Source organism: Sceloporus undulatus, unplaced genomic scaffold (genome assembly GCF_019175285.1).
Source record: "Sceloporus undulatus isolate JIND9_A2432 ecotype Alabama unplaced genomic scaffold, SceUnd_v1.1 scaffold_13, whole genome shotgun sequence".
NCBI lineage: Eukaryota > Metazoa > Chordata > Lepidosauria > Squamata > Phrynosomatidae > Sceloporus > Sceloporus undulatus.
Window position 1 is genome coordinate 3345891 of NW_024802935.1, and position 26302 is coordinate 3372192.

The window sequence follows — 26302 nt, forward strand, 5'->3', positions numbered from 1 at the left end:
GAAGGTTTCGTCTTCTTCTTTTGCCTCTGCAGGACTGAATGTGAATGACTGTGAGATAACATGATACCCTGTGAAAGGAAAGAGCTCAAATAACGATTTACTCATACTCTAGATCAGCCAGAACAAGCTAAACCAGCCTTAGCTCACAAATACTATAAATGAAGCACACAAAAATCATGAACAATGATTCTCAATTTTTTTGATCCTCCTATTTAGGACTGCAGCTCTAAGAATTATTACTATAGCAAAAGGGCCTTCTGGGAGATGCAATTCAAAATTTCTGAAGGACAAAAAGTGGACAACCACTGCTTAAACCATTCTGTTGAGGCTTACCCAGAGGCATGGTAATTGTATGTTAAGTGCTGAAATAGTTACTTATTGCAATCCTAATATACATTAGCTTTAATAGTTTTCTAGACCAATGGTTCTCAAAATTTTGAACTATAGATGTTTTGGACTCAGAGTCTCAGAATCCCTGACAACTGATCATGTGAGGAGGAGAAGGGGGGGAGGAGAGGCAGAAGGAAGAAGAGGAGGAAGAGGAGAAGGAGGAAGAGAAGGCAGCCCCCTGCTGCCCGCCACCATGAGAGAGGCAAGGCGGGCTCCAGGTGACTGGGGTGGTGAAATCTTGTTGTCCCTAATGGTGGTGCAACTGCATGGCCGTGCCACCACTGATGACAATGGGACTTAAACATCCGTGGATTTTGATATCTGCAGGGGAATCCAGAGTGGATCCCCCACAGATACTGAGGGCTAACTGTTTCACTGGATTCAGAATAACATATATCTGAAGCCAGTGAAATTGCATCCATTTTAATTCATAAACAAGGTAGTGTTCCTACTTATCCTTCACAAGGACTTCACACTGGTAATGGAAGGAAACAGTATTAGTATCAGGCAGAGCTCAGGGTTAAGTACCAAGATTTGCAGGTCCATGTCATGACTCTAAGTACCTTCAGTGTGAAGTGAGGCTAATCCTTTATGTGCATATTGCTTTTTCTATCTGTAATCTATCTAATTTGTTACACTGGGGGAAAAAAGCTAACTATTTTTAAATCATGGAAGACTTTTAGAGCCAGCTGACTCCTGCATATCATGCACACTGTCAGCCAAACAATACTATACAATAATTGAAAATCGAAGAAAACGGTGTAAAAGTGCTGGTTTTTCACATTTCTCTAAAAGCAATTATTATTTCAATCAAATATATCATGCTGCACATTCATGATGAAAATATTTTCCTATGAATAGTTAGATAGTTACAAAGAGTTAACAATGTATTAAAAGCACACAATGTGAATGATACTATATTCTTTTTTTAAAAAAATTACCATCTCAGTATAAAATCAGTTTAGATAAAAAGTGTAACCGCAAAGCCGAACAGGCTGAAGGCATAAGGTACTATCTTAAACTTATTGGTTCACCTAAATCAATGCTGTCCTTGACTACTGGTGAATCTCTGGAACCTCAAGCAGAGGTTTTATAATTTTTTTCAGCTCTCATACTTGAAATGTCAGGAAATTAGACCTTCCCACACAAAGCAAAGATACCATTACTGAGCTATAGATTTTGTCCAGATGGGCAGATCATGAACTAAATATGACATTTCTTATTTGCATAGGGTAAGATTTCAAGTATGAGAGCCTATTTCCTCATAGCACTGAACCTTCAAAGCAAACAAACAAACAAACACAATGCAGACTCAAATCAAACCAAAACCAATGTGGCAGTGATCCAAATCACATCTTGCATGTTGTTCTCAGACATCAAACACAGTTTTCTGCACTTGCAAAATCTTACTGTTTTTGCCCTGTGACTTCTAGAGAACCTAATAACCGAGGCTCTTAAGAAGTTCACCTAATAACCCTGAGGTCACCTTATCTCATCATCTCCTCAATGTCTCATAAATCACAGTTGCCTTAAGGGCACAAAATCTCAGGGCCTTTGGGCATGTGATATGAGGCTGAGGAAAGGAGCTTGTATCTCTCTATTCTGAGAATGAGAGAGTCTGGGCATGTAAGACAAGAGTCACAAAGATAAAAAATGTTCATTAAAGGCACAGAGACAGGGTGACTTAACTTAAAGTCTTCACTGCAAAGGAGGAAAAGGAACTGAAAAATGTAGGCCATTCAAGGAAAATGTAGGACATGACAAAATAAAAGCTAGAAACACTCATACAAAGATAAATTCATGCTTGTTAGGCATGCTCAAAATGGAGGACATTTTGGAATTCCTTCTGGACAGAAGGCTGAAATGTAGGATGTATCCTGGAAAAGGAGGACATCTGGTCATCCTGCACAGAGAGGACAAGTGTGTATTGGAGAGGGGCAGTCTGGACCAAGATTTTAACAAAATATGTATCACCTGAAAAAAATGCAAAATGTACAGCCATAATCTGATTTGAAGATAGATATTTTCTTTAAAAAACTTTCTGCACAATATTAGGATGAGCTGGACTATTAGTATAGCTGGGTTAGATCAAGGTGAGGAAAGCTTCTTTGGAGAAAAGGTGGAGTATGAATTGAGAAGGGAGGATGAAAAAGGAGGGGAGAAAACAAGAAGGTGAGTGTAAGCATGATCACCAGCTGGGTGGTGGTAGAAATAATATGGCTTCATAAAGCCTTTGAGGTTAAGTACCCCAGCATTCCCCAATTATTCTGCTCCCTAAAAGGCATGAGGCCATGCTTCCCTAGGCCATTTTAGGCGCAGGAGAGACAATCACCACCACCATCAAGAAGTAACACAGAATATGACTTGCAGGTCCTTTCTTTATGGCTCATTTGGGGCAAACATTAAAAAAACAGTTAGTGAGAGGACTTGTGGAAGGATGCAGCTGGGTTAGAAAGTGTGTGTGATTTCCCCCTTCTGTTTAAGACAAGGAGCTTTTTTTTAAATAGTTGCTTCAATTTCTCTGCAATTAACACTTTTTCTCCCTTCCCTAACAACCTGCAAACTCATCACCTGTCCATTCTGTACCTGGATTTTCTTACAGCATTGTGTTATATCATACCTTCCAACATTTCACAGATGACAACTGGGACCCATTATCCCAAGCAGTATCAGAGTGTGGTCAAGATGGCAAAGGTATGAATGAGGAAGAACACACAAGATAGGAGAGACTGCTGCAGTTTGCCTTTGCTTGAGACTACAGGGAAGATTCTGCCACCCCTCTCCTTGCCTAATAGGAACACTTGGAGGGTATGCTGTCTGGAAGCTGATGTCAAATCATCTGCACAGGAGAGAAGCAAGGGCCTTACTCTGGAGTTGTGATCTGCACTGGGTGACACTTTATGCAGGGTGATGCCAATGCTCACTAAACATCTGCTTTTGGACAGAAACAGGATATGGTGTTTGCCTGCATTCCTTTAAAATGCTGAGATGACGTGAGTGAGGTGAGGGTCAAGTGGGAGGAAAAAGGTTAGACCTCAGGTTATTTAAAATATATATATTTAAAAATATATATATTTTTAAATAAGATTCTTAAATTTTCTTTAAAATATTACATTTTATGAAATTTTCATTTTAACCACATGAAACTATAAACACATGAATGCATTTAGGCTGTGCCTGTGCTACTGTAGCTTAAATGTATAATTTTGATTTTTCTCGTTGTTTATGTCACAACTATTGCCATTACATTCAGTGATATACTGGAGCTATGATTTATGAATAACATTAGTAAAAGAAATAAGGCCACCCGACTTACCGGTCCGGCCTGCTGCGATGGAAAGAGCCACGCTTTGGGTTCTCCTGTGCCTGCCCGTGCCCCCAGCATGCCTTGCAGGGGATGGGCGGCCTTCTCATTGGCCTTGAAAGGAGAAAGAGGCGGGCCTTCCGCTCTTCAGTGCCAAGAAACTATATCTCCCAGTGTCCCTTGGGAGCGGAAGTGTCCTGGATTGTCTGCCCTGGTTCCTTGGCGCAGTTTATTGGCTCGTAGGCCGGAGAGGTGGTGCCTCCATCTTTCCCGGCCTCCTCTGGGGCTTGGCCTATTTAAGGCCATGTGGCAGCCTGCCTGGGAGCCATTTTAGCTTGGCTCTCCCACCCTCCGTCCCTTGGTTTGGGTACTGTACTGTCACAACTTTTTTAGGTCCTGGATCTGGTGGGCATGGTTTCCAGGGCTGTGTAGCACTGGATCAGGAGTCCTTCAGGACCCAGGAGTGCTGAGGGCATGTGGTGTGGCCATTATGGCCAACATCTCCCATTGACTAGGGACTTAAGAAAGAACATGCGATAGTCCGGTTGCATGCCTTTGATAGGGCGTTTACCGTTGCCCCTATGTCATTCTGAAGCTTGGCCGTGACCAGGAGTTGATTGATGATCCAGATCTGGACCTCATGCTTTCGGCCAACCCTACCCCTATTATGGTTTGGTTTAATAAAGTTGTGGCCCTTTCCTCCAATCTTGTGTTTTGGTCTTCCTCGGCAACTTCCTTCCAAAGCAAACATTATTAAGGGTTCTGTATGGGATGGTATAGGAGGAAGTCAACGGGGTGGGTGGCACCATGAATTAGCACAACAGATGACGCCAACCCTAGTGATGCCATTGCAGAGGAGACAAAGAAAAAGCACACAACTGAACAACCTTTAGAGGTACATAGCCTCTTGTTCAGTTTTATTTGCAGATTTCTCCACATCCAACATGTATCCTTGGTAATCAATATTTAGCAGATTTAAAAGGCAAGCACAAATATGTATAGCAGTTTTATAAATTATTCATGTTGCTTTTCTAAAAGTTGCATAGCAGCTTCACCTGAATTCTTGATGTATGTTTGTATTTGATATTACGCTATAGTTAATATTCTGTATATAAGACCTTTCTAGAACAAGATACTGAAGAGTTTTCAGATAACTTGTCAAAGAGGGAGATAACACTGTGGAAGCTCTATGTGTTAACATTCATAATTTAGAACAGTTAGGGTTGAGTTTTTTGGAATATAATTCTCATAATCCTCCAGCTTCCCAAACTAAATGTTCATATGAACTGAATGATTCTCAGAGTTGTGGTCCAAAAATGCAATCTTTTCCAAGCTCTGGCAGTGTCCTTAGAAAAAAGGTTATTTAAGTTCCTGGGGCCTGTGGGTACTATCCTACTTAATAGATAGTGATTTCTGAAGAACACAATGCATTTTTCAGAATAACATATCCTATAAATATATAAAGACTGCCTGGAGTGTATATTCATTTGTTCTTAAACAGTGCATTTCACTGAAATACTCCATAAATGCACCTCATCTTACATAAGCAAACTGTAGTTTTGTGCTATTTCCTGGCTGACAATTTTGCATGGTGCATGTAGGTAAAGCTGACCTAGTTGGAAATGCATCTAACAAAATGTCATGAGGCTTGAGGATTCATATCATTAACAGAGCAGATTAGCATCTTAAAAACAGCTTTTAAATACAAGCTAACTTAATTGCTCACTAGAGCAGTTAGAGGCAATAAACATTATGCCCACAAATTAAGTGAAATGAATGACAGAATTAAATTCTCTTGACAAGCATGCTAATTTCAGAGTGTTCTGTAATATACAGAGAGACCAGGAAAGCTATTAATAGGGTTGGACTGTTTAGGGACAAGTGACACTTCACACACAGTTGGACATGGTTTCTCATTTAAAAGCAATAGTATTTTTATAACAGCTAATGCACATAGTTGTTCCCTCCATATGTTTAATATGCATGATGCATGTGGTCAAATCAACAAAGCAGTACCCATGCCTGGTGCCAAACAGCACATTGTCCTTTTCATGGTAAGGTGAAAATTTAAGTTTAATTTGACTACAGTGGTTTTCTTATTTACATGCTTCACTGTGCTGCGAATGCATGTTGTTTTCTAACCTAGCCATATGGCTGCAATGATATCATTTGCAAAACCCTCCCTCCTCTTGGTCTCCCATCCAGCATATGGTATTAGTAAGATGATTTCTGGTTGTCTGGCTGAAAGGGGCTGTAGCCATCACTGTAAGAGATGCCCCTGTAGACCACATTAGGTCATACATCCAGCCCCTGTATCTTTCAGAGCAGTGTGTGCAACAAAGTACTACATACAGATCACTTCACAAAACAAACACACATACAGTCCTTTCTTTTTCTATAGGAACAGTGATGTAATTATTTAATGGTCCTATACAACCCTAAAGAGTTCCCATACTTCGGTTCGAATACTGATTTTAAAAAAGGAGACTGCAATCAGGAAATCAGAAAAAGACTGGGATTAGGAAGGGCAGCTGTGAAAGAACTGGACAAGATCTTAAAGTGTAAAGACCTATAGCTGAACATCAAAATGAGGATCATCCAAACCACCATCACCATGAATAGATGTGAGAACTGGACAGTGAAAAAAGGTGATAGAAAGAAAATCAAGTCACTTGAAGTGTGGTACTGGAGAAGAGTGCTGAGGATACTGTGGAAGCTAAAGAAGACAAACAAATAGGTTCTAGAACAGATCAAGCTGGAACTCTCTCTGGAAGCCAAGATACTAAATTGATACTTTGACCACATCATGAGGAAAAATTAATCATTAGGGGGAAAAGCAATGATGCTAGGAAAAGTGGAAAGCAGTAGAAAGAGAGGAAGACCACATGCAAGATTAGATTCAATCAAGGAAAATATGAGACTGGGCCTGAAGGACCTAAGCAGAGAGGTAGAGGACAGGGGGACTTGGAGATGTACACAGGATTGTCATGAGTTGAAATCGACTCAAGGGCAGCTAACAACGACAACAAGAACTCTAAATAAATGAAGGCCAGATTTTGTTGCAGATAAGTGACAAATCCTGATGATAGTATGGTGGTTTGCAGTCATTGTGCTTTCTGAAATCCACATTCTAGTACCTGATGATTGAGCATAATTCACATGCTGCCCAATGCCTGTGAGGCAATGTGCCAGCAATGTTGTGCTCTACCTGCTGCTGATATTGTCACTGCTCTGTGTTTGCAAGGCATTATGACATCATGACAGGATAAAATGTGCATGGAGAAAAGGGCAAGTGGGATGTGGCAAGGAATACCCCAGCCACCTCTATCCTGCCTTTAACCATTCCCTCTGTGAACAGAATCATGTCAATGTGAGTGTATGAGAACAAACCATAACAATATGTTATGTGAAGGAAGGAAACAATACAGAACACAAATGTAAATAGTAAAAGCAACTTAATAGAATATAATACAAAAAATCTCTAATGGAGCATTTGGGAGTGTTTCAAAGCATATATCACTGTGTGAATCTACTAAGTAGCAGAATGGAAAGCCAGAGGCTGCTCAGCTCATTCTCTTCATGTTATTTGTCAACTGGAATTTCCATGTTCCTTTGCTACCTGAGGGAGATTTCTGCCCCACTCCTGCCAACATACCTCAAAGCATTTGAGTGTTCAAACGCTATGCTATTTTGGGCCTTATTCTGTTTGACACTCCAATACCACGGGGGAGAGAGAGAGAGAGAGAGAGAGAGAGAGAGAGAGAGAGATAGATAGCACTGATCCTGATTGCCAGGCACACCCAGGACATGCTGAGCAAGGAACTAACATTTGCTTACTACTTGTTTTTTCAGCATACCACCACTGATTCATATTAAATAAGGTTTGAAGATATTTATCAAAAAATTGAGCTCAGAATCAAATGCATAATGCCATAGTGTCACATACAAAGTGTCTGATGCATAATGTTTGGCTGTGATGAGAGTTCATACAATCTGCCTTTTAGGGGTGTAGCTATGAGGGGATGCGGACATTGCTCCCATCAGTAAGAATTCTGGTCTCCCGCAATGAATTTACTCCCACCCCAGTTCTTAATTTCTAGCATGCCAGATACTAACGGCCCATACAGACAGGCCAAAATAAAGCTGCTTTGAGTCACTTTGGAGGTATGCTGTTTATTTGACACACACATCTTAAGAGGCCAGAAGCTACGCCAAAGCTGCACTCTGGTCCTTAGGACTGGACCATGGCTTTGGCGTGCCTTCTGGACTCTTAGGATGCATGCATCATTTAAACAGCATACCTCCAAAGTTACCTGAAGCAGTTTTATTTTGACCTGTCTGTACGGGCTCTAAGACATGGAACATCTCTTACACCTAGAACTCTCTTAGCTGTGTTTGCATTTCCTTGCTGATTCTGCCTGCCCCTTTTCTTTGGATGCCCAAACTGTATTTCTAAAAGCTCAACTGAATGTTTAAAATTACTGCATGCTAGAACTTGGGAACTGAATAAACATTTAATGTGGAGTATCAGCATTGGGGGGAAGTAAGCAAAACCCTCATTTCCTCTCCCTTGACCTACATTCTTGTTAGGTCAAACAAACAGCAAAATGAGAAGTCTTCACATCAACTGTTTCAAAGCAATTATTTAAATATAGTCCTCCAGACTGATTGATCTAAGATATCAGTTGGGTGGACTTGTCTTCTCACAACCATTTTGAAATCTAACAAGGACTATGAAATAATTTTCTCCTTCAATTTTTTTTATTATAATACGTTAGAGACCCAGCATAGCATAGTGTTTGAACACTGCTCAGCCATGGAAACCCACTAGGTGACCCTGGGCAAGTCATACATTCTCAGCCCCAGAAAATCCCATGATATATCAAGTGAGAAATGACTTGAAGGTACACAACAACAACAACAAAGAAAGCATTAGAAAAATGGCAATGTCCGCGATTTGATAAATTGTGGTTTTTGTGGAATGGGGATTTAAGATGGTTTCACAAGGCCTTCCTATATTGACTCTTCATCCACTTCAGTCTGATCAATCAGAGATGTCGGGCTACACAGCTTTTACTATTAGAAACTGTCTCCTTTAGAACCTTTTGTATTTTCTTTTGTTTTGCACATTTGTGTCTTCTCCATTAAAAACATACAGTAAAACAGGTTCAAGACTATCAAGATTTTTTTTCATGCCAATTTGTTTTTGGTACATTTGGTGTACAGAGCAAAACTGTATCAGCCTCTTTACAAAGCAGACTAGCAATCTCTGTGATAGGCAATCAGGGACTAACCTGCCCACTCCATCCTTTGGAAGTCCAATTAGCAAGCATCCAGTTTTAAATAAAATGTTTCTATCTGTGTTGCAAGGGCATTATCATGTGGACTCAGAGTGATGCAGTTGCCAGGATGAAATAAATCAGTCCTTCCTTGGATGGGGGAAAGGTTTTTTTTTTTCTTGGTTCCTTGAATTTTCTCAGTTGTGATCTCTAAGAAACCAGATGGCCAGCTTAGTTGCCTTTGCTCTAATTCAGGTAAGCTCTTCACAAGCCTATTCTCGATTGGCCCCTGTAGAGTTTCATGGTATCAGTAAACTGTTTCCCTTTCAGGAATATACATCTTCATAAATTTTTCTTTCATGGATAACAGTATTTAACCATTACTCTCCTCACCACATAAGGTAGGGATGGAAAGAATATTCATAGATATACTGCTATACTAATTATCGCTTCAAGGAACATAGAAAAATGCTTTATGCCTAGTCAGACTATTAGTTAATCTAGCTGAGTATTGTTTACACTGACTAGTAACAGCCTTCAGGGTGTCAGACAAGAAACTTTCCCAATCTTTCTGGAAACAGTTTCATCTGACACCTTTTATAGGCATCTACCAGTAAATCACCATCCCATCTCAAGCCTTATCAAGAGAACTATATAATCCCATTAACCTCTTTGCTCATGGATCTATTTTTAAAAACATATACTGTATTTTCTGGCATATAAGACGACGGGGCGTATAAGACGACCCCAAACTTTTCCAGTTAAAATATAGAGTTTGGGATATATTCACCGTATAAGACTACCCCCTTCCAACACACATCAAATAAAATTTTTAAAAAACATCAGATTTGATTTCAATATGGTAATTTTAATTCAAATGCTTATGAAATGCAGGTACGTAGCAGGAAAACTTGTTGTATACAAAGCCTGCTTGGATTGGTCAGCTCTCCCTGCCTGTCCAGCCCTCCCTGTCTCCAAGACTATCAGAGCGGTAGCGCAAACACTGCTCTTTTTTCCATTCCCCGCGGCTGTTTTTGATCTCCCCCCACCATATGCGGCAGCCGCAGATTTTCCACTCTGGCTCGGAAGTTTCAGCACCTGTCATATCAGACCCCCGGCGTATAAGACGACCCCCACTTTTGAGAAGATTTTCCTGGGTTAAAAAGTAGTCTTATACGCCAGATAATACAGTACTTCACCTATGAAATGTCTGAACAATCTGCATGACTCAGTGGGAATGAAGATTAATTCTGGAAGATAGCAAAAATTATAGTTGCTGGGTACATATTCTATCTGTTTACTGGAAGATACCAAAACATTCTGATTGAAGAGAAGCCATACAGCAATTAGGGAAAATAAAAAAGAAGATGCATAATACGTATTCCAACTGTCAAATTTATTTTGAAATAGAATTTGTACTAATGAATCACAAGCCTATGGATGGTGGCATGTAGTTGCCATGGCTCTGATCCGGCACTGAAAGGGGTGGTCTGTTCAGCCCCAAAATCTATAAGGGAACGCTTATAAAATAAAGTGAAAGAAAATGTTAAACTTTGTAACTACTGAAACAAGTTATACACCGTATCAAGCATCCTGAGTTAAAGTCCCAATGCCACCATATCACACCATGCACATAAACTCTGATGTTACTGACCAAATGCATTAGTTTCCTTCTATTTATCTACATTTCCTTTGGTCAGTGCATCAGACATAATTCTGACAAAAGAAGGAACATAATTAATTGAAACCTAATTTCAGTGAAACTGCACACGGAGAGTTTTTTGTGGGTTTTTTGGGCTGTGTGGCCATGTTCTAGAAGAGTTTATTCCTGACGTTTCTGCACTCTCTGAAGATGCCAGCCACAGATGCAGGTAAAATGTTAGGAATAAACTCTTCCAGAACATGGCCACATAGCCCGAAAAACCCACAAAAAACTATGGATGCTGGCCATGAAAGCCTTTGACTTCACAACACACAGATAGTTTGACAGAAATGGTTAATGTGGCACCATATCATCTAACCTTGGGGCCAAACAGACCAGCCAAAATAAAGCTGCTTCAGGTCACTTTTGAGGTATGCTGTGTAAATGACACACACATCTTAAGAAGCCAGAAGCTACGCCAAAGCTGTGCTCCAGTCCTTAGAACTGGAGCATGGTTTTGGCATGGCTTCCGGCCTCTTAAGACAACTGCATCATTTAAACAGCATACCTCCAAAGTGACTGAAAGCAGCTTTACATTGGCCTGGCTGTTCAGGCCCTTCGAGTCTTATTCTTCCACAATCTGAACAGAGAAGGTAAATCAATGCTTAAAAGAAATATGAGATAGCATGTTAGCATAAAGGCAATATAAGATCACCCTAAGAAGGGCTAGAGCTTCTTAGGTAGTATTCAGAAATTTTTAGTAATTAATTTTAAAGAAACCTTGCGTTTTCAGCATCATAGTATGTGTAAAGCAAAATCTGGAGACAAGAATTCTTTTATAAATAAGATGCTGAAGCAGACTAACATGGGTTACCCCTGTGGAAGTTCACACAAATCAGGCAATATGTCTGCACAAATCTCCAAGTGACCATCTGCTACTAGTTTCCTTCTTTGGGAGCTAAGATTCAAGGAGAGGCTTAATCATGATTTTGCTAAGTGCTTAGGGAGGGACTAGAGCACTAGGGGTGTAGCTGTTAGGAGAAACAGCTGAGCCTATCTCTTTAGAAAGAAGTGTGTCAAAGTCCAGTGAAACTATTATGGAGGGAGGAGGGGGAAGACAGAGGGACACAGTATTCAACAGATGCTGCAGAGATTAAAGGAAGCAGCCAACAGCTCATCATTTCTCTGGAGTTAGTTCTAATACTGGAAAAAAACTGCTCAGAAAAACAGAATTAGCAAACCATGGACAAAAAGACAAGCAAACTGTGCTCCAACTCCCGTTTTCTAGTTATATAAACAACGAAATAATTAATAAATTACACATAGGCATATTTTTTTAAAAAAATCATTAAATCAGAAAAATAGCTCACATAACAAACCTGTTTCACCATTTGCTTCAAATTAATTTATCTTTTAAAATCTAATTTCTGTTTAAATTGTAAATTGTATGCATATGTACAGGAAGCAAATCTTTCTGTCCAAACTGCAAATCCTCCTTAAATCATTGTAAGAAATTTGGCATGCAAAAATTATTTGACCAATGTAAGCTTTATTGGTTTAGGCCAGACAAAATGTCATACTAACTATTAGTACTAGATATTTGTAGAAGTAACCACATTGAGTTTAAAGTCATTTACTCCCAAATCAGTGTAACAGGAATAAGCAGAAATAATCTGGACTACATGAGGCCTATAGTTGCTGAAATTTGGCAGTAAGTAGTCACAATTTCTTTTTAGGGACAGCTATTCAGATTTTTTTAAAAAAAATAATTTAGTTATTCATGGTACAGAAAAAATGTACTTCTGGAAAGAAAGCACATGCGGGTACAAGGCTGTCTCAGTGGCAAGAGGCTACAAAAAGCTGTTACAACTGAAGTCTTATCTCAGCCATTCATAGCTCATGAACTCTGAGGCAAGTGACCTAATTTCACCAGCTTCCTTCTTATTCTTTCCACTCCAGTCCAGTACACTCCACTTTAAAATAACTTACACATCTGAGAGAACAAAACAATTGTTCTAGTGCTGAGAAATCCTGATGAGATGATCAAAATTTTGACAAGTCTAAACATATTCTGTACAAAATGCACACTTGGTTGTATTGTGAAGTAAACATCATTTTCTTAGCAAAAAACCAAACTTTCTGTGTAGAAATATTATTGTCTGTGCAGAAAATGTTATTTCCTGTGCGGAAAATGCTATTTTTGGACACAAAAACACCACATGTAAATTTTGTACAGAATAAGTCCTTCTTTGGCTTCACAAACTCTGTTATTTTCTTTTTTTAAAAAATAAATTTTATTGATTAAAAACAAAACAGAAATACAACAAATACAGAGAAACAAGCAAAAACAAAATCAAAAACAAGATCAAAAACAAAACAACACCAACAACGACAACAAAAAAAGGAAAAATATAAAAAGATACATAATAACATCACTACGAACTGAAAATATTCTAACAACACCACACCTAATTCCTACACCTTAAACTAACCCACAGACAGACATTTAAAATCCCTTCCCTTCCTCCAAGTTGAAGACATCTGATTTTTTATGAATTTTCTCTATTAATCTTCTTCCTTACATTATTATGTTCGTTCAAACATATCCCTTCATAATAATTCATATTGTATCAAAGTGTGTCCATTGTCAATTCCCAATATTCTTTTATAAAATAATTAATTTAATACGATACATGGTAACTCAATTTCACATTAGACTCATCATCTTTCCTATGTTCGAGTAGTCCCCATATCCCTTTGTACACCCCTACATCTCCTTAGTGCTACTGTTCCCTTTGTGCATCTACCACTGTAACTTCTTGATATTACTTATGACTCTTGTTTCAATATTATAGAACACTATGTTATATTAAATAAGCAGGTTGTTTTTTAAGTTCCTAACATTTTTCCTTTTTATGTTCTATTCCTGTGTTTTCTTTATTTGCTCTTTACAATGGTCTATAATGGGTGCCCATATACCTTCCCATCTAGACTCTTCTCTGTTTCTCAATAAGCTTGTAAGTCTATCGGATTCTATCATATCGAATATTTTCAGGTACCACTCTTTTATCTGCAGATTATCTTTACTTTTCCATTTTCTTGCTATCGTCATTCTTGCAGCGGCTATCATATAGAATATAATTTTCCCATAGTCTTTTTCTAAATCCTTATCCTCTATCATACCCAGCAGAAAGACTTTTGGTTCAAATTTAATTTTTATATTTAATATATTCTCTAAGTCTTTGTGGATTCGGCTCCAAAAGTTATTAATTTTCTTACAGTCCCACCACATGTGCATATAGTTTGCCTTTTTACATTTACAATTCCAACATTCTTTCTGGTTATGATTGTCCATCTTGCCCAGTATTTCCGGGGTTATATACCATCTATATTGCATTTTTAAATAGTTTTCTTTCACATCTGTACTTAGTGTATATTATAGCCTAATTTTCCAATTTTTTCCCATTCTTCCAATAATATTGGTGCTTTTAGATTCTGTGCCCAATTCATCATGTATTGTTTGACTGTTTCATCTTCCATCTCTATTTTTAACAATAATTTGTATAATTTAGAAATAATATGTTCTGGATCTTCAGTCATTAAAAGTCCAAATGTTGAATCTTCTCTTTCTATTTGGTGTTCTTTATTATCTAATTTAAATCTTTCTATAATTTGTCTGTATAAAAACCAATTAACGCTAAATCCTTCTTCTACCAATTCTTCCATTGTTTTAATTTTGAATATCCCTTCTTCCAATTTTAACAAGTCCTTATATCGTACCCATTCTGTTTCTTTCATCCTTTCTCTCCTAAAGAAGGCTTCATTTATCGAAGGCCACCCAGGGATTTTAGTTATGAAAAAAGGTTTATATTTCTGCCAAATTCTTAATAGCGATCTCCTTAAGAAATGATTATTGAAATTTTTATTTATCCTGATTTGATCATATAACAGATAACCATGCCAACCTACTACATTGTCAAAGCCTTCCAATTGTAAGATTTTTTCAATTTTAATTTGTACCCAATCTTTGATCCAGGTCAGACAACATGCATAATAATATAATTTATAGTTAGGTAGTCCTACCCCACCATTCTCTTTACTATCTTGTAGTACTTTAAATTTGATTCTTGCCTTCTTTTTGTCCCAAATAAATTTAGATATTTCTTTGTCCCATTCTTTAAAGGGTTTGTCGTTGTTTATGATAGGGAGAAATAGAAATAATAGTTTGGGGGGTAACACACATTTGGATTGCCGCAATTTTCCCTAACCAAGAAATTTGAAGGCCCCCCCCCCCCAGCTCTTTAAACTCTGTTATTTTCAATGATGTTCTCACAGATGACAGAAAATTGACAACCATTGACAATGAACATTTCATGAAATATATTCTGTTAATGAAGGCTGAAATAAACAGCCCTGAAGGGTTAGCTTGAAGCCACTCCTTCTGAAGCTGGGTTAGGACCACAGCAACAGCATTCCACAGCCCTAATCCACCTAGAAGCTGTCTGAAAATGGAGCAGCAAAGAGCCTCTCCTTTTTGGCCGGCAAAAAGCCAGCTTTTTCCACCCTGCCACAGCCAGAAGCTGGCTGTAAGGCACTCCGGCAGCATGCAGTGTATAAACACAATGCCCCTGGAGTGTTCAGAAGCTGGCCCATGTCTGGGCAGCTTCGGAATGAGCGCCATATAAATCCTGTGCTCTGGAAGCAGCCCAGACAGTGGTGCAAAAGGGCCATCTGTTTTGGCCCTAACTCAATCATGCTAATAATTTTTAGGCATTTTAATTACTTCTTTACTACAACAACTCCACTGGCTACCTGACTGTATGCAGCCACAATTCAAAGTGTTGGTTATGACCTATAAAACCCCATGCAACTTGGTTCCAAGTTACCTGGTGGACTGCATCTTCCCATATAAACATGCTCAAGGTTAGAGATCTTCAGGGGCTGTTCTCTCCATCCCATCATCCTCACAGGCATACGATCTGCACAGAGAATAGAGCCTTTTTTGAAGTTCTAGTCTCTGGGATTCCTTTAATAGGACTCCTTACCTCCTTAGTGTCTTCACAATTGCAAGTGAAAACCTTACATTTTTAAAGGCCTCTGGAAATCTACAAGGGAGGGACTTTTAATATTGTGCTACACTGGTTTATTGCTTTTTGTTTAACTGAAGTATGCTTTTATCTGCTTTAACTTTGTTACAGGACATTCAGTCTTGGGGTAGAGAAAAGGCAGAATATATAAAAATAAGCAAATACTAACAATTTCACTGATTGGGGGGCTTGTACAAAATAGAATGATTTGTTCCAGAAACAACATTCTGTGAGAAACACTTTTTGTACATCACTTTATAATATATTGGGAGTGGGTTTACACAAAATATTGTGGGGTTTTACACAAAAACAATGTGTGGAGGTTTTTTTTTTGTGTGCAAAATAATCTTTCATGGGTTTTCACAAAAGATGCCAAAATAGTAATAAAATAAATAATAAAGTCCCATTTATTTATTTTTAATGTAGTGTGTGGACATGTTGAGACACTCTTTTTTGGTTCAGGATAAAAAAACCTATAAATGTTATTTACATCATTATGCACAAATGTGCACTAAAAGTAAAAAAAAGAATTGCACTAAACTGAGATTGTCACACTTTGCCATATCATGAGAAGTTATGACTCCCTAGAAAAGATAATAATGCTTGGTAAAGCAGAAGGCAGCAGGAAAAGAGGAAGACCACGTTAAGCATGATTAGACTCAATTAAGGAAGCCATGGCTCTGACTCTACAAGATCTGAACAGGGTTGTTGAAAGGATGACTAGGAGGTCTCACAGTCATAGGGTCACCATAAGTTGAAGTCAGCTTGATGGCAGTTAACAATGACAACTTACCTTGATTTATTGGCAAGGAAAGGTGCTTACCTATTATTTAAAAAATAATAATTTGATGCACCTCTTTCACGTGTGCCATGATTCAGTTCAATATTCAACAGAAGGTACTAAGCAATTAAACCAGTCCGTTATGTAAATACACTGTCATATCTCCATGTTACACTGCAAACCAGATAAATTGCAACGTGCTCATTATGAAACTCTCTCCACCTTTGCAAATAAACTGAGAGTAGGTGCTTACATTATTTTGTGTACATGCTGCCATTCATCTAGCCTGTGATGTAATATGAAAATATGAAAATATTATAGTGCTCTATGTACCTTACCAATGCACAGAATCACAGGTTTAATGAAATGTTACGTTTACAAGAGGAAAAGGGAAATTATTGGATACTATCAGTTTCCAGGACATGGGTGGAAGAATTAACCAATAAGAGTTGCTTATGATTCAGTTGTGAATATTTGAGATATACATTTACAACAGTGATAAAGGTAAGCCAGAAAAATATACATTTTCTTTAACTGCAATCCATATACTCCACTAAAACACTATTCATCTATCTTTAGGTCACTGTCTGAAATTATTGTGCCTTTACGTCAAAGTGGAGGACCTCCTTCATCCTGAGGATCAAATTTAATTGCTGAAAATAAAAGTCTTATTTTAGCTTAAAGCTAACAGTACAACCTTTTGGAATGATGGGGAACACATACAAAAACTTGTGAAAGGAGCATCACCATAACATATACCCCTAAAGATCCTCAAGAGGGTCAGATCTGGCCCTGGGGCCTGAGATTCCCCAGTCCTGATTTAGGTACTCCTTTAAAACCTGGGATTTGTGCCAGTAATTCCATTGGATGTCTGTCAATTTCCGGTTAGTTTCATCTGCATGGTGCCTTTAGGGCAGACAATTTAAATCTCATGCTAACTTGAATTAAGAAACACCACTGTAATGACTGACATAAGCTGGAAATCATTGGAACATTACTCATTAGCAACATTACTGCACGTGGCTAAGCACAATGTATGCACTAATAATTTTTAAAATGCCACACCTACTCCCAGTTATGCTGAACAGTTGAAGAAACAACTCTGAACAAGAAAATAATGTGTATATAGGCCTGTTACAGACAGCCAAAATAAAGCTGCTTCAAGTCACAGTGGAGATATGGTGTTTCAATGATGCATGCGTCCTAAGAGTCCAGAACTCACACCAAAGCCATGCTCCAGCCCTAAGGACTGGAGCATGGCTTTGGTGTGGCTTCTGGACTCTTAGGACGCATGCATCATTGAAACACCATATCTCCACTGTGACCTGAAGCAGCTTTATTTTGGCTGTCTGTAACAGGCCATAGTTTCATCACTGAAATCCCTACAATTGTCAACTTATTCAATAAGAAATATTCTGGATTTTTAAAACATTTTCAGTTCTGGTCATATATAAGGGATTCCATTTTGCTATGCCGTTATATTTAATGGGACTTGAGCATCCATGGATTTTGTTATCCTGGGGGATCCTGGAACCAAACCTCAGTGGGTAACAAGGAGCCACTGTATTGAGGTCCCAAGTAATTTAGGGTTTTAAATGTCATCACAAGCACCTTGAATTCAGTCTGGAAAGATATTGGCAGCTGGTGTAGTTCTTTTAAGACTGCCATTACATGCTGTCTATATCATATTCCACCCAGCAATTCAGCTGCTGCATTTTGCACTAGTTGCAGCTTCCAAGTCTTATTTAGACATCACTACCATTCAATTTAGCCCAAATTCTGATATAAAGCTACCTGGGGAAATGCACCACTCATACCTACATCTGGAGAAAGTGATTTGATCTTTAAATCCAGAGCAAACTTCCACTTTCCCCTTGCTCTTGAGAAATACTGATGGCAGATTACTTTTAATAGAAATACCCGACCATCTGTTATCAAGTGACGTTATGTTTGGGAGTGAGGGAGATTATGAGATGACAATTCCTGAAGCAGTTGTGATCCAATGGGGGCATGCATGCCTTTATAAATATCTTGAGGATCAAGACCTGAGGGGTGGTTCTGTTGCAGCCACATTCCGCACTTGTTATATGAACTGCAAATGAAAAGCATGACAAGCCGAATGCCAGCTCGTGCCTGACTGAGGATTTGCCAGTACTGGATGATGACCAGGCATTAACATTGCTACAGAACAATGATTCATCTTGTATCCTGTCTCTGCTGGAAACTAACTATGGATATAGGAAAAGGTCACCTCTCCTCAACAGGGAACCAATATTTGAAATAATGCATTATCAGTGTGTGTTGTGGTGAGGAATGTTCACTAACCTCAGCTAGTGATCAGCTTATACCCTAAAACCGTACTGAACATTTTATCTTATCCTGAATATTTTATCTTAATAAATCAGGCTCATTTACAGTTTTCTCAACAACCTTCCTGCTTATTTTTAGAAGTTGTATGGTAAAATCCTAACATACTTTTAGAGACATTGGACAGTAGAATTAACACGACAGCATTCATATGTACCCAGATGGGATATACTCTATTTTGGTGGTCATCTGATTTCAGTTTAGTGACAAAAATATTAAATTGCAGGAAATTGCTTTAGGAAAAAGCTTGAATCTGCCACCTTTTCAATAAGATTTTGATAGTGATGCTGAGAATTGACCTCTCTCTGAATACAATCCAGGCTTTGAGCATAACTTATCATCAAATCCTTCACAAAAAGGCCCAAAATTACATTTTTAATTTCTTCAGCTTTGAATGGAAAATTAACATGAATGTTACTTAAAATTCAGGAATTCAAGGGAAGATTGTGGTTCATAATATGTCTTTTTAAATGTTTTAATCTTGGGATTGTTTTAATTGGTTTTTATTTGTTCGTTGACTTGGGAGCCCTTGTGGGTTGGGAGGTGCTATAGACATACTATAAACATACAAACAAACAAATAAATACTAGAAGCTGGTTTTCTAAAGTCAAAAGGATGAACTTTCACACCTTTTTTTGGACAGTACACACTTTGGATCATGCCCACGACTAAGGACCTGTGACGTTCAGGGTAGATTGGATGGGGATAGGGATGCTGGGGAACACGGTGATATCCTTGCCCCTGCTCCATCTCTAAGCCTTCTCTGAACACAGGGGGTAATTTCTCAAAGTACCTGCTGTCAACTGACCAACAAATACACAATGGGTGGAGCACCTTACAGTAAACAAGATAGGATACTGGGGGGAAACACACGAAGAGGTATTAAAAAACAGAAAGTTTATTTCTATTTTTTTAAGCAAGACTGTGCATGTTGTGTTAGCAAAGCAACAAACTTTTATTTTCTATGCCAATGAACCATATCTACAAAATTGTTTGGCGTATTGACTATGCGAGCCAGTGTGGTGTAGTGATTTGAGTGTTGACTATGATTCTGGAAAGCAGGGTTCGAATCCCAGCTTGGCCACATAAACTAACTGGTGTGTGACTGGCAAGTCACACCCTCTCGGCCTTAGAGAGGATGGCAATGGTAAACCCCCTCTGATTGAAGAAACTTGCCAAGAAAACCCTGTGATAGGTTTGCCTTAGGGTCACCCTAAGTAAGAAATGAATTGAAAACAAGCAACATACACACATTGTTTATGTACAGGTTTAAGACTACACGCTTGAGGTCCAGTATGCATAGATTATATCTTCATGCTCAGTTGTACAGCATTTTGTTTGGGATATTTTGTGTACTCTCAGGCCTGCACACATACTTTATGGCTCCAGGTGCTCATTTGCTGATCTAGGTAAACAAGTAGCAAACAGAGTTGGATTCTGCCCCCCCAACTAATGGAGAAAAGCATTGTGTGAACAAATTTATTTGCTTACTTACATGTACGTTTCAGCCAATCTATGCCTGTCTTACAAACAAAATGTCAGTGATAAAATTTTCAAATTATAGTGATGCATTGGGAATTTTGTTGTGTGCCTTCAAGTCATTTCTGATTTATTGCAACCTTAAAGTGAACCTATCATGGGGTTTTCTGGGGCTGAGAGTGTGACTCACCCAATGTTTCCATGGCCGAGCAGTGAATAAAACCGTGGTCTCCAGATTTGTAGTCCAACACACAAACCACTACACCACACTGGCTTTCATTTGGAATTACTCTAGCTCAATAGGAGAACACATGAAAAAGATTCAGTCCCAGGCATCTCCTGTTTGAAGGCTTAGACGCTGCTGCAGAATCTATATACTTTTGGATGTTGTTGGATTGCAATTCCCATCACTCCTCTGTGCTTGGTAGGTCTGATGAAAGTGGAAGTCCAGCAACATTCAGAGGACACTATTTAGCTTATTGGACTGATGGTATAATCAACACAAAGCAGTGGTGTAGTGATTTGAGCCTTGGACTCTGACTTTGGAGATTAGGGTTCAATTCCCCTTTGGCCGTGGAAACCCATTGGGTGACACTTGGCAAGTCACACATGCTCAGCTCCAGAAAACCCCATGATAGGGTTGTTTTGTACAACTTGGCAATAGGTAGGGGCCAAAATTAAAACAGACTAAACTTTTTTGGGCCACAGGTTTTAATTAATTAATTAGAACTAATTAGTATTCTTTCCATCCTCCTCTTCCTCTGCCTGGCCCTCTTCTCAGGAGAAAGCCAAGTGGTGGTGGAGCCTTGCCTATCCTTCTCCTCTGCCTGGATTTCTCCTTGGGAGAAGTCTGTGTGATGGAGGAGCCTTGAGGGGTGAGTGTTTGACCCTCTTTGTCCTCCTCCTCTGCATGGCCATCTCCTCAGAGGAGGCTGAGTGGTAGAGGAGCCTTGCAGGACAAGCACTTGCCCTTTCTTCTCCTCCACCATATGACCCTCTCAATAGGACGAGACTGAGTGGCAGAAGAGCACTGATATCATTTCACATCTTTGTGGGCCGCCTGAAATCCTTTCGTGAGCCATGTACGGCCCCTGGGCTGTATGTTGTGCAGGCCTGAGTCTCTATAACTCAGAAACAACTTGAAGGCACACAACAACAACAACAACAAATAAATAAATAGCACAACCTACAACCAAGTAAATATAATAATTAAAAACTGTATAACAGATAATACTGTTGTAACCTTGCAAATTAAATTGGTATTATTATTTCCCCGCCCCCAGAGCACAGATTGTGGAAGGGGGCTGAGGCTGAAATAAAGTTATTAGTTTAAGGCTCCAGAATGAATGTATTTATGACATAGTCTGGACTAGTATAATGTGCCCCAAGCATTAAACAAGATCTGGAACAAGGACGTAGCCAGGATTTTGGGAAGGGGGGGTCAAGACTAAGTGCCACCATTTTGAGAGGCTAAGAGCCCCCCCCAAGACACAAAAAGAGGGTCGAGCGTTTACCCGCAACACCTTGATGACACCACTTTAACTTCCATTATGGCTTCGTGCAATGGAATCTTGGGAACTGTAGTTGAGTCATCTGTCAGGTGCCACAACAAACTACAAATCCCAGCATTTCACAACATGGAGCCAAGGGCAGTTAAAGTGGCATCAAACTGGATTATTTTTTCAGTGCAGATGCAAACTGAGTCCTTCCTCTGAAGGTGTTTACATCAGATAAATTCAGCTCAATAAAGCAAAGTGCAGCTGCTCAAGCAATGAGCGGCAGCCACTCTGTTCATGCTCAGAGACACTCTGCTCATGCTTTGACACACTGTATTCCAACATCTGAGCTGAGCTACGAACCCAGGCTGCATCCACACATTTCATTCCCACTTCCAAGAGGGATTTTTAATTTTGAGACACACACACACACACACACACACATACATCTTTTAATTCCAAGACCTACCTACCTATCTATCTATCTATCTACCATAATTTTTAATTCCAAGCCTTTCTTTTTATATTAAACAAACCCCTTTAAGAGAATCCTATTTTGGGAGAAAGGCAGGGTATAAAATCAATAAATAAAAAAATTGTAGTGCAATAGTCCATCAGTGCATGGCTTGCATTATAAGACTTTATACCTTTATACATTTAAAAACTATTAAAATCACAGTAAGCTCAGAGTGCTACAGAATCATGGAATCATAGAGTTGGAAGAGACCCCTAGAAGGGTCATCCAGTCCAATCCCATTCTGCCATGCAGGAACTCCCAGTCAAAGCATCCTCAACAAATTATGTAATGGAGGTGTCCATCTGCATTGTAGAAAGATATACTATAGATTAATGCTATGGAAAATCACCACCTTGAGTCCGTATATTGGGAGAAAGGCGGGATATAAGAAAATAACAACAACAACAATATCTGGATATTGTAGTTTTGTGAGACATTTAGCCTTCTTTGTCAGAGAGCTCTGGTGGCACAAAACATACTACAAATTGCAGGATTTTCCATAGCATTAAAGCAGTGTTGAACTGGATTATTTCTGCAATGTGCAGCCTTATTAAACTGCAGTTCCCATCAGTCTGTGGTGCTGCTGGATGATGGGGCCTGCAGTCTAGCATTGCCTGGAGCAGGGCCATAGGACTCCACAGCCACGATTCATCATCTTAGATTGATTCCATATATTAATTAATTAATCATAAAAACATAGAGTTAGAAGAGACCCCACGAAGGGCCATCCAGTCCAACCCCATTCTGCCATGCAGGAACTCTCCATCAAAGCATCCCCATTGACATGCTGAAAAAGGGCCAGCTAACTGTATTTTATTCTATTTGTCTTTTAAAAAAGAGAAAAAACAAGGCTGGAAGGAAGCCTCTTGCGTTTCTGCATCACAGACCCACCTCTTTTTTGTTGTTGCAAAAATCCAGAAATGACTGTTTTTGAAAACATGAGTCCATTCTCAGGATAAATGTCCAGAGTAGAGCCTGAGTCTCCTTTCTCTAGACTTCCAAAACCCCAAACTGACCCTGAGAGCATCTGGTCTGACCCCAACTCAAGGAAACTTGGAAATCCTGAAAGTTTAGATCAATGACTGAATTATTGAATTATACAAGGCATAGTGGTCTCAGGGTTTTGCTGAAGCTCAGTATGCAGCAGCACAACATTATTTTAAAAATATAGTGCATTAAATTACCTTCAGTCTATGTCTATGAGATGCATATGAAACATACATGGATCCCATCTCCCAGTATAATATCCCATTAGACATAATACTGTATATCAATATACCCAAATCTGAAAAACTCCAAAATCCAAAATACATCTAATCCTCAGCATTTTGGGTAAGGGATATTATTATTATTATTATTATTATTATTATTATTATACTATATTGCACATGGATGGATATAACAGCTAAAAGTTAGAAGTCACCTTTTCTTTCTTTTCTTCAGTTCTCCCTGAGGGAGGAAGGGGGGGAGGAGGAGGAGTGGAAGCCGGACTCTGAAGGAAATGAAAGCGAATGGAGTCACAGGGACTCCCTCCCTCCCTCTCTCCCTCCCTCTCCCTCTCTCTCTCTGAGCTTCCAACACTGGTGTTCAAGCTCCTTCCTCCCCCCTCCCCCCTCCCCCCTCCATTAAAACCACGGAGGAGAGGGAAAAGAGGAACTTTTGTTTTGTCTTTCCTCTGTTCCCTCGCCGTGGTTTTAATGGAGGGGAGGGGGGAGGAAAGAGCTTGAACGCCCCCAGGGCCTGATAGGGGGGTTCTGACCCCCCCACCCCCCCCCCCCCGGCTACGTCCTTGTCTGGAAATACACTCTGAGCCAATAAATCAAGTGCCTAATCTTATCCAGGTTACATATCAGCAATATATGTTTGTTGCAATTAAGCATGAGTTAAAGGGGTACTTTCCTTTTAGCTTTTCTTTCCTAGTATAAAAAAGGTACCGGTTATACAGATGAAGTACACTAGTGTAATGTTCCCCCCACCAGATCTTTCCTTTGTAATTGTATTAACCTAATACCAATGAAGCATTCAATACTGCAGGCAATATTCAATTATTCATTCTAGCCAGAGTAGAAACACTGAATCCATTAATTCAATCTGTCTACTCCAGGTGGAGTTAAAGCAGGATTTAGCCCTGATGAAAAATTGCCTTCAAAATAACTGGGTAGGCTAGGACCCCACCAATTTTACACTTGGTCCCACTGAAGTCAAGCAAGGTGCCTCCTCTCAGATAAGCAAGAAAGCATTGCCAGAAATATTCACAGTGCCATAAATGGTTGAATGATAGGCTTACAAGGGGTACACCTACACTGTAGAAATAATGCAGTTTGACACCACTTTAAGTGGGGTAGTTTAATCCTATGGAATCCTGGGATGTGTCATTTTACAAGGCCTTTAGCCTTCTCTGCCAAAGAGTGCTGGTGCCAGAAAGGGTTGATGGAACAAATGGGTTCCAGAACAGATCAAACCAGAACTTTCTCTGAAATATAAGATTTCAAGCATGAATCAGAGTGACCAGAGGTCCTCCTTTTCCAGGACTTGCCCTATATTTCACCTTTATGTCCAGGAGGAATTAAAAAATGTCCTCCACTTTAAGCATGAATCAGGGTGATCAGAGGTCCTCCTTTTCCTGGGAATGTCCTATATTTCACCCATTTGTTCAGGAGGAATTAAAAAATTTCCTCCACTATATTATTATTATTATTAAGCTTTATTTTTAAAGCACTGTAAATTTACACAGTGCTGTACATAAAAAAATAAAATAAAATAAACCTGCCTAGGGCATACATTCTATAAAATTAAACATAATACATATATTACCATTTAAATAATAAAATATAGCAAACCACAAATAAAAATAAACGCAGGATAACAATAAGCATGAATCAGGGGGGCCAGAGGTCCTCCTTTTCCAGGACATGTCCTATATCCCACCCTTCTGTCCAGGAGGAATGTCCAAATTGTCTTCCATTTGGAGCATGGCTAAGGAGCCCGACTCAGGGTGACCAGAGGTCCTCCTTTTCCCGGACCTGTTCCTCCATTCCCGGGAGGAAAGTCCCAAAGGTCCTCCACATGGAGAAGGACTAAGAAGCATGCCCTGACCATCTGTTTGGAGCTTTGCGTTTGGGCAGTTTCCTGGGATGTCCTACATCGGAGGGTGCCTTGTCCTCCTTTGCTGTGAGGTCCTCTTGCTCCAATAATAATAATAAAATAATAGATTTCATTTATATCCCGCCTTTCCAAAAGGATCAAGGCGGGTTACAAGAACTACATAAACAGATACAGACAGCTAAAAATGACATCTCCCTTATCCCTTGCTCTAACTACAACACCAACACTATAACTACCAATCAAAATTAGCTTCAAAGAGACACATTTTTAATATAGGCAAGAAGGCGCACAACGCACAACTCACAACCACCATCCCCATCAGGAGGCGAAGGAGAGAGCTCTGCTCAGGGGATGATGGGTCTCTGAGTGCCTCACCTGGGATGGCCAGGTTGGCCAGGGGGAGGGCGCTGAGGCTGGGGGGCAAGGTGCCCATCCAGTCTGCGTTGCTGCCTTCAGATGCCATCTTCATCCTCTCCTTCTCTCTCTCTCTTTGCCTCCCAACTGCTCGGTTAGCCTCTCCTTCTCGGGCTCCACCCGGTGGGCCACATGGCCCTCCCTGCCAGGCTCCCCCAGAGCATCAGGAATCCGCCTTGGGAAGCTTTGGCACCTGGCAGGCTGCCTCCGATGCTGCCAGCCAAGGACTGGGTGCCTACCTGGCCGGCAAAAGGAGAGAAAGAGCCCTCTCAGCCAAGGCTGGCCACTAGGATTGGGCGGCCAGAGAGGCAGGCGAGGCTGGCAGGGCTGGCACCGCCTCATCCCTCTCTCTGCCAGGGAGGGATGGGCACAGAGCAGGCTGGCTTTCCTTTCCTCACTCTCCCCACGAGTTTGTGGGATGTTGTGTTTGACTGTATTTCA

At 39.8% G+C, this 26302-nt stretch overlaps 1 protein-coding gene across 1 annotated transcript in view; it reads right to left on the minus strand.

Moving 5' to 3' along the window:
- Positions 1 to 25986, minus strand: part of LOC121917243 (PI-PLC X domain-containing protein 2-like) — a 42276-nt gene extending 16290 nt beyond the window's left edge. Inside the window, exon 1 of the mRNA XM_042443005.1 lies at positions 25823 to 25986. Within this exon, the coding sequence (XP_042298939.1) occupies positions 25823 to 25916 (94 nt within the window). The 5' untranslated portion in view covers positions 25917 to 25986. The remainder of the gene's footprint in view (positions 1 to 25822) is intronic.
- Between the last annotated feature and the right edge of the window lie 316 nt (positions 25987 to 26302).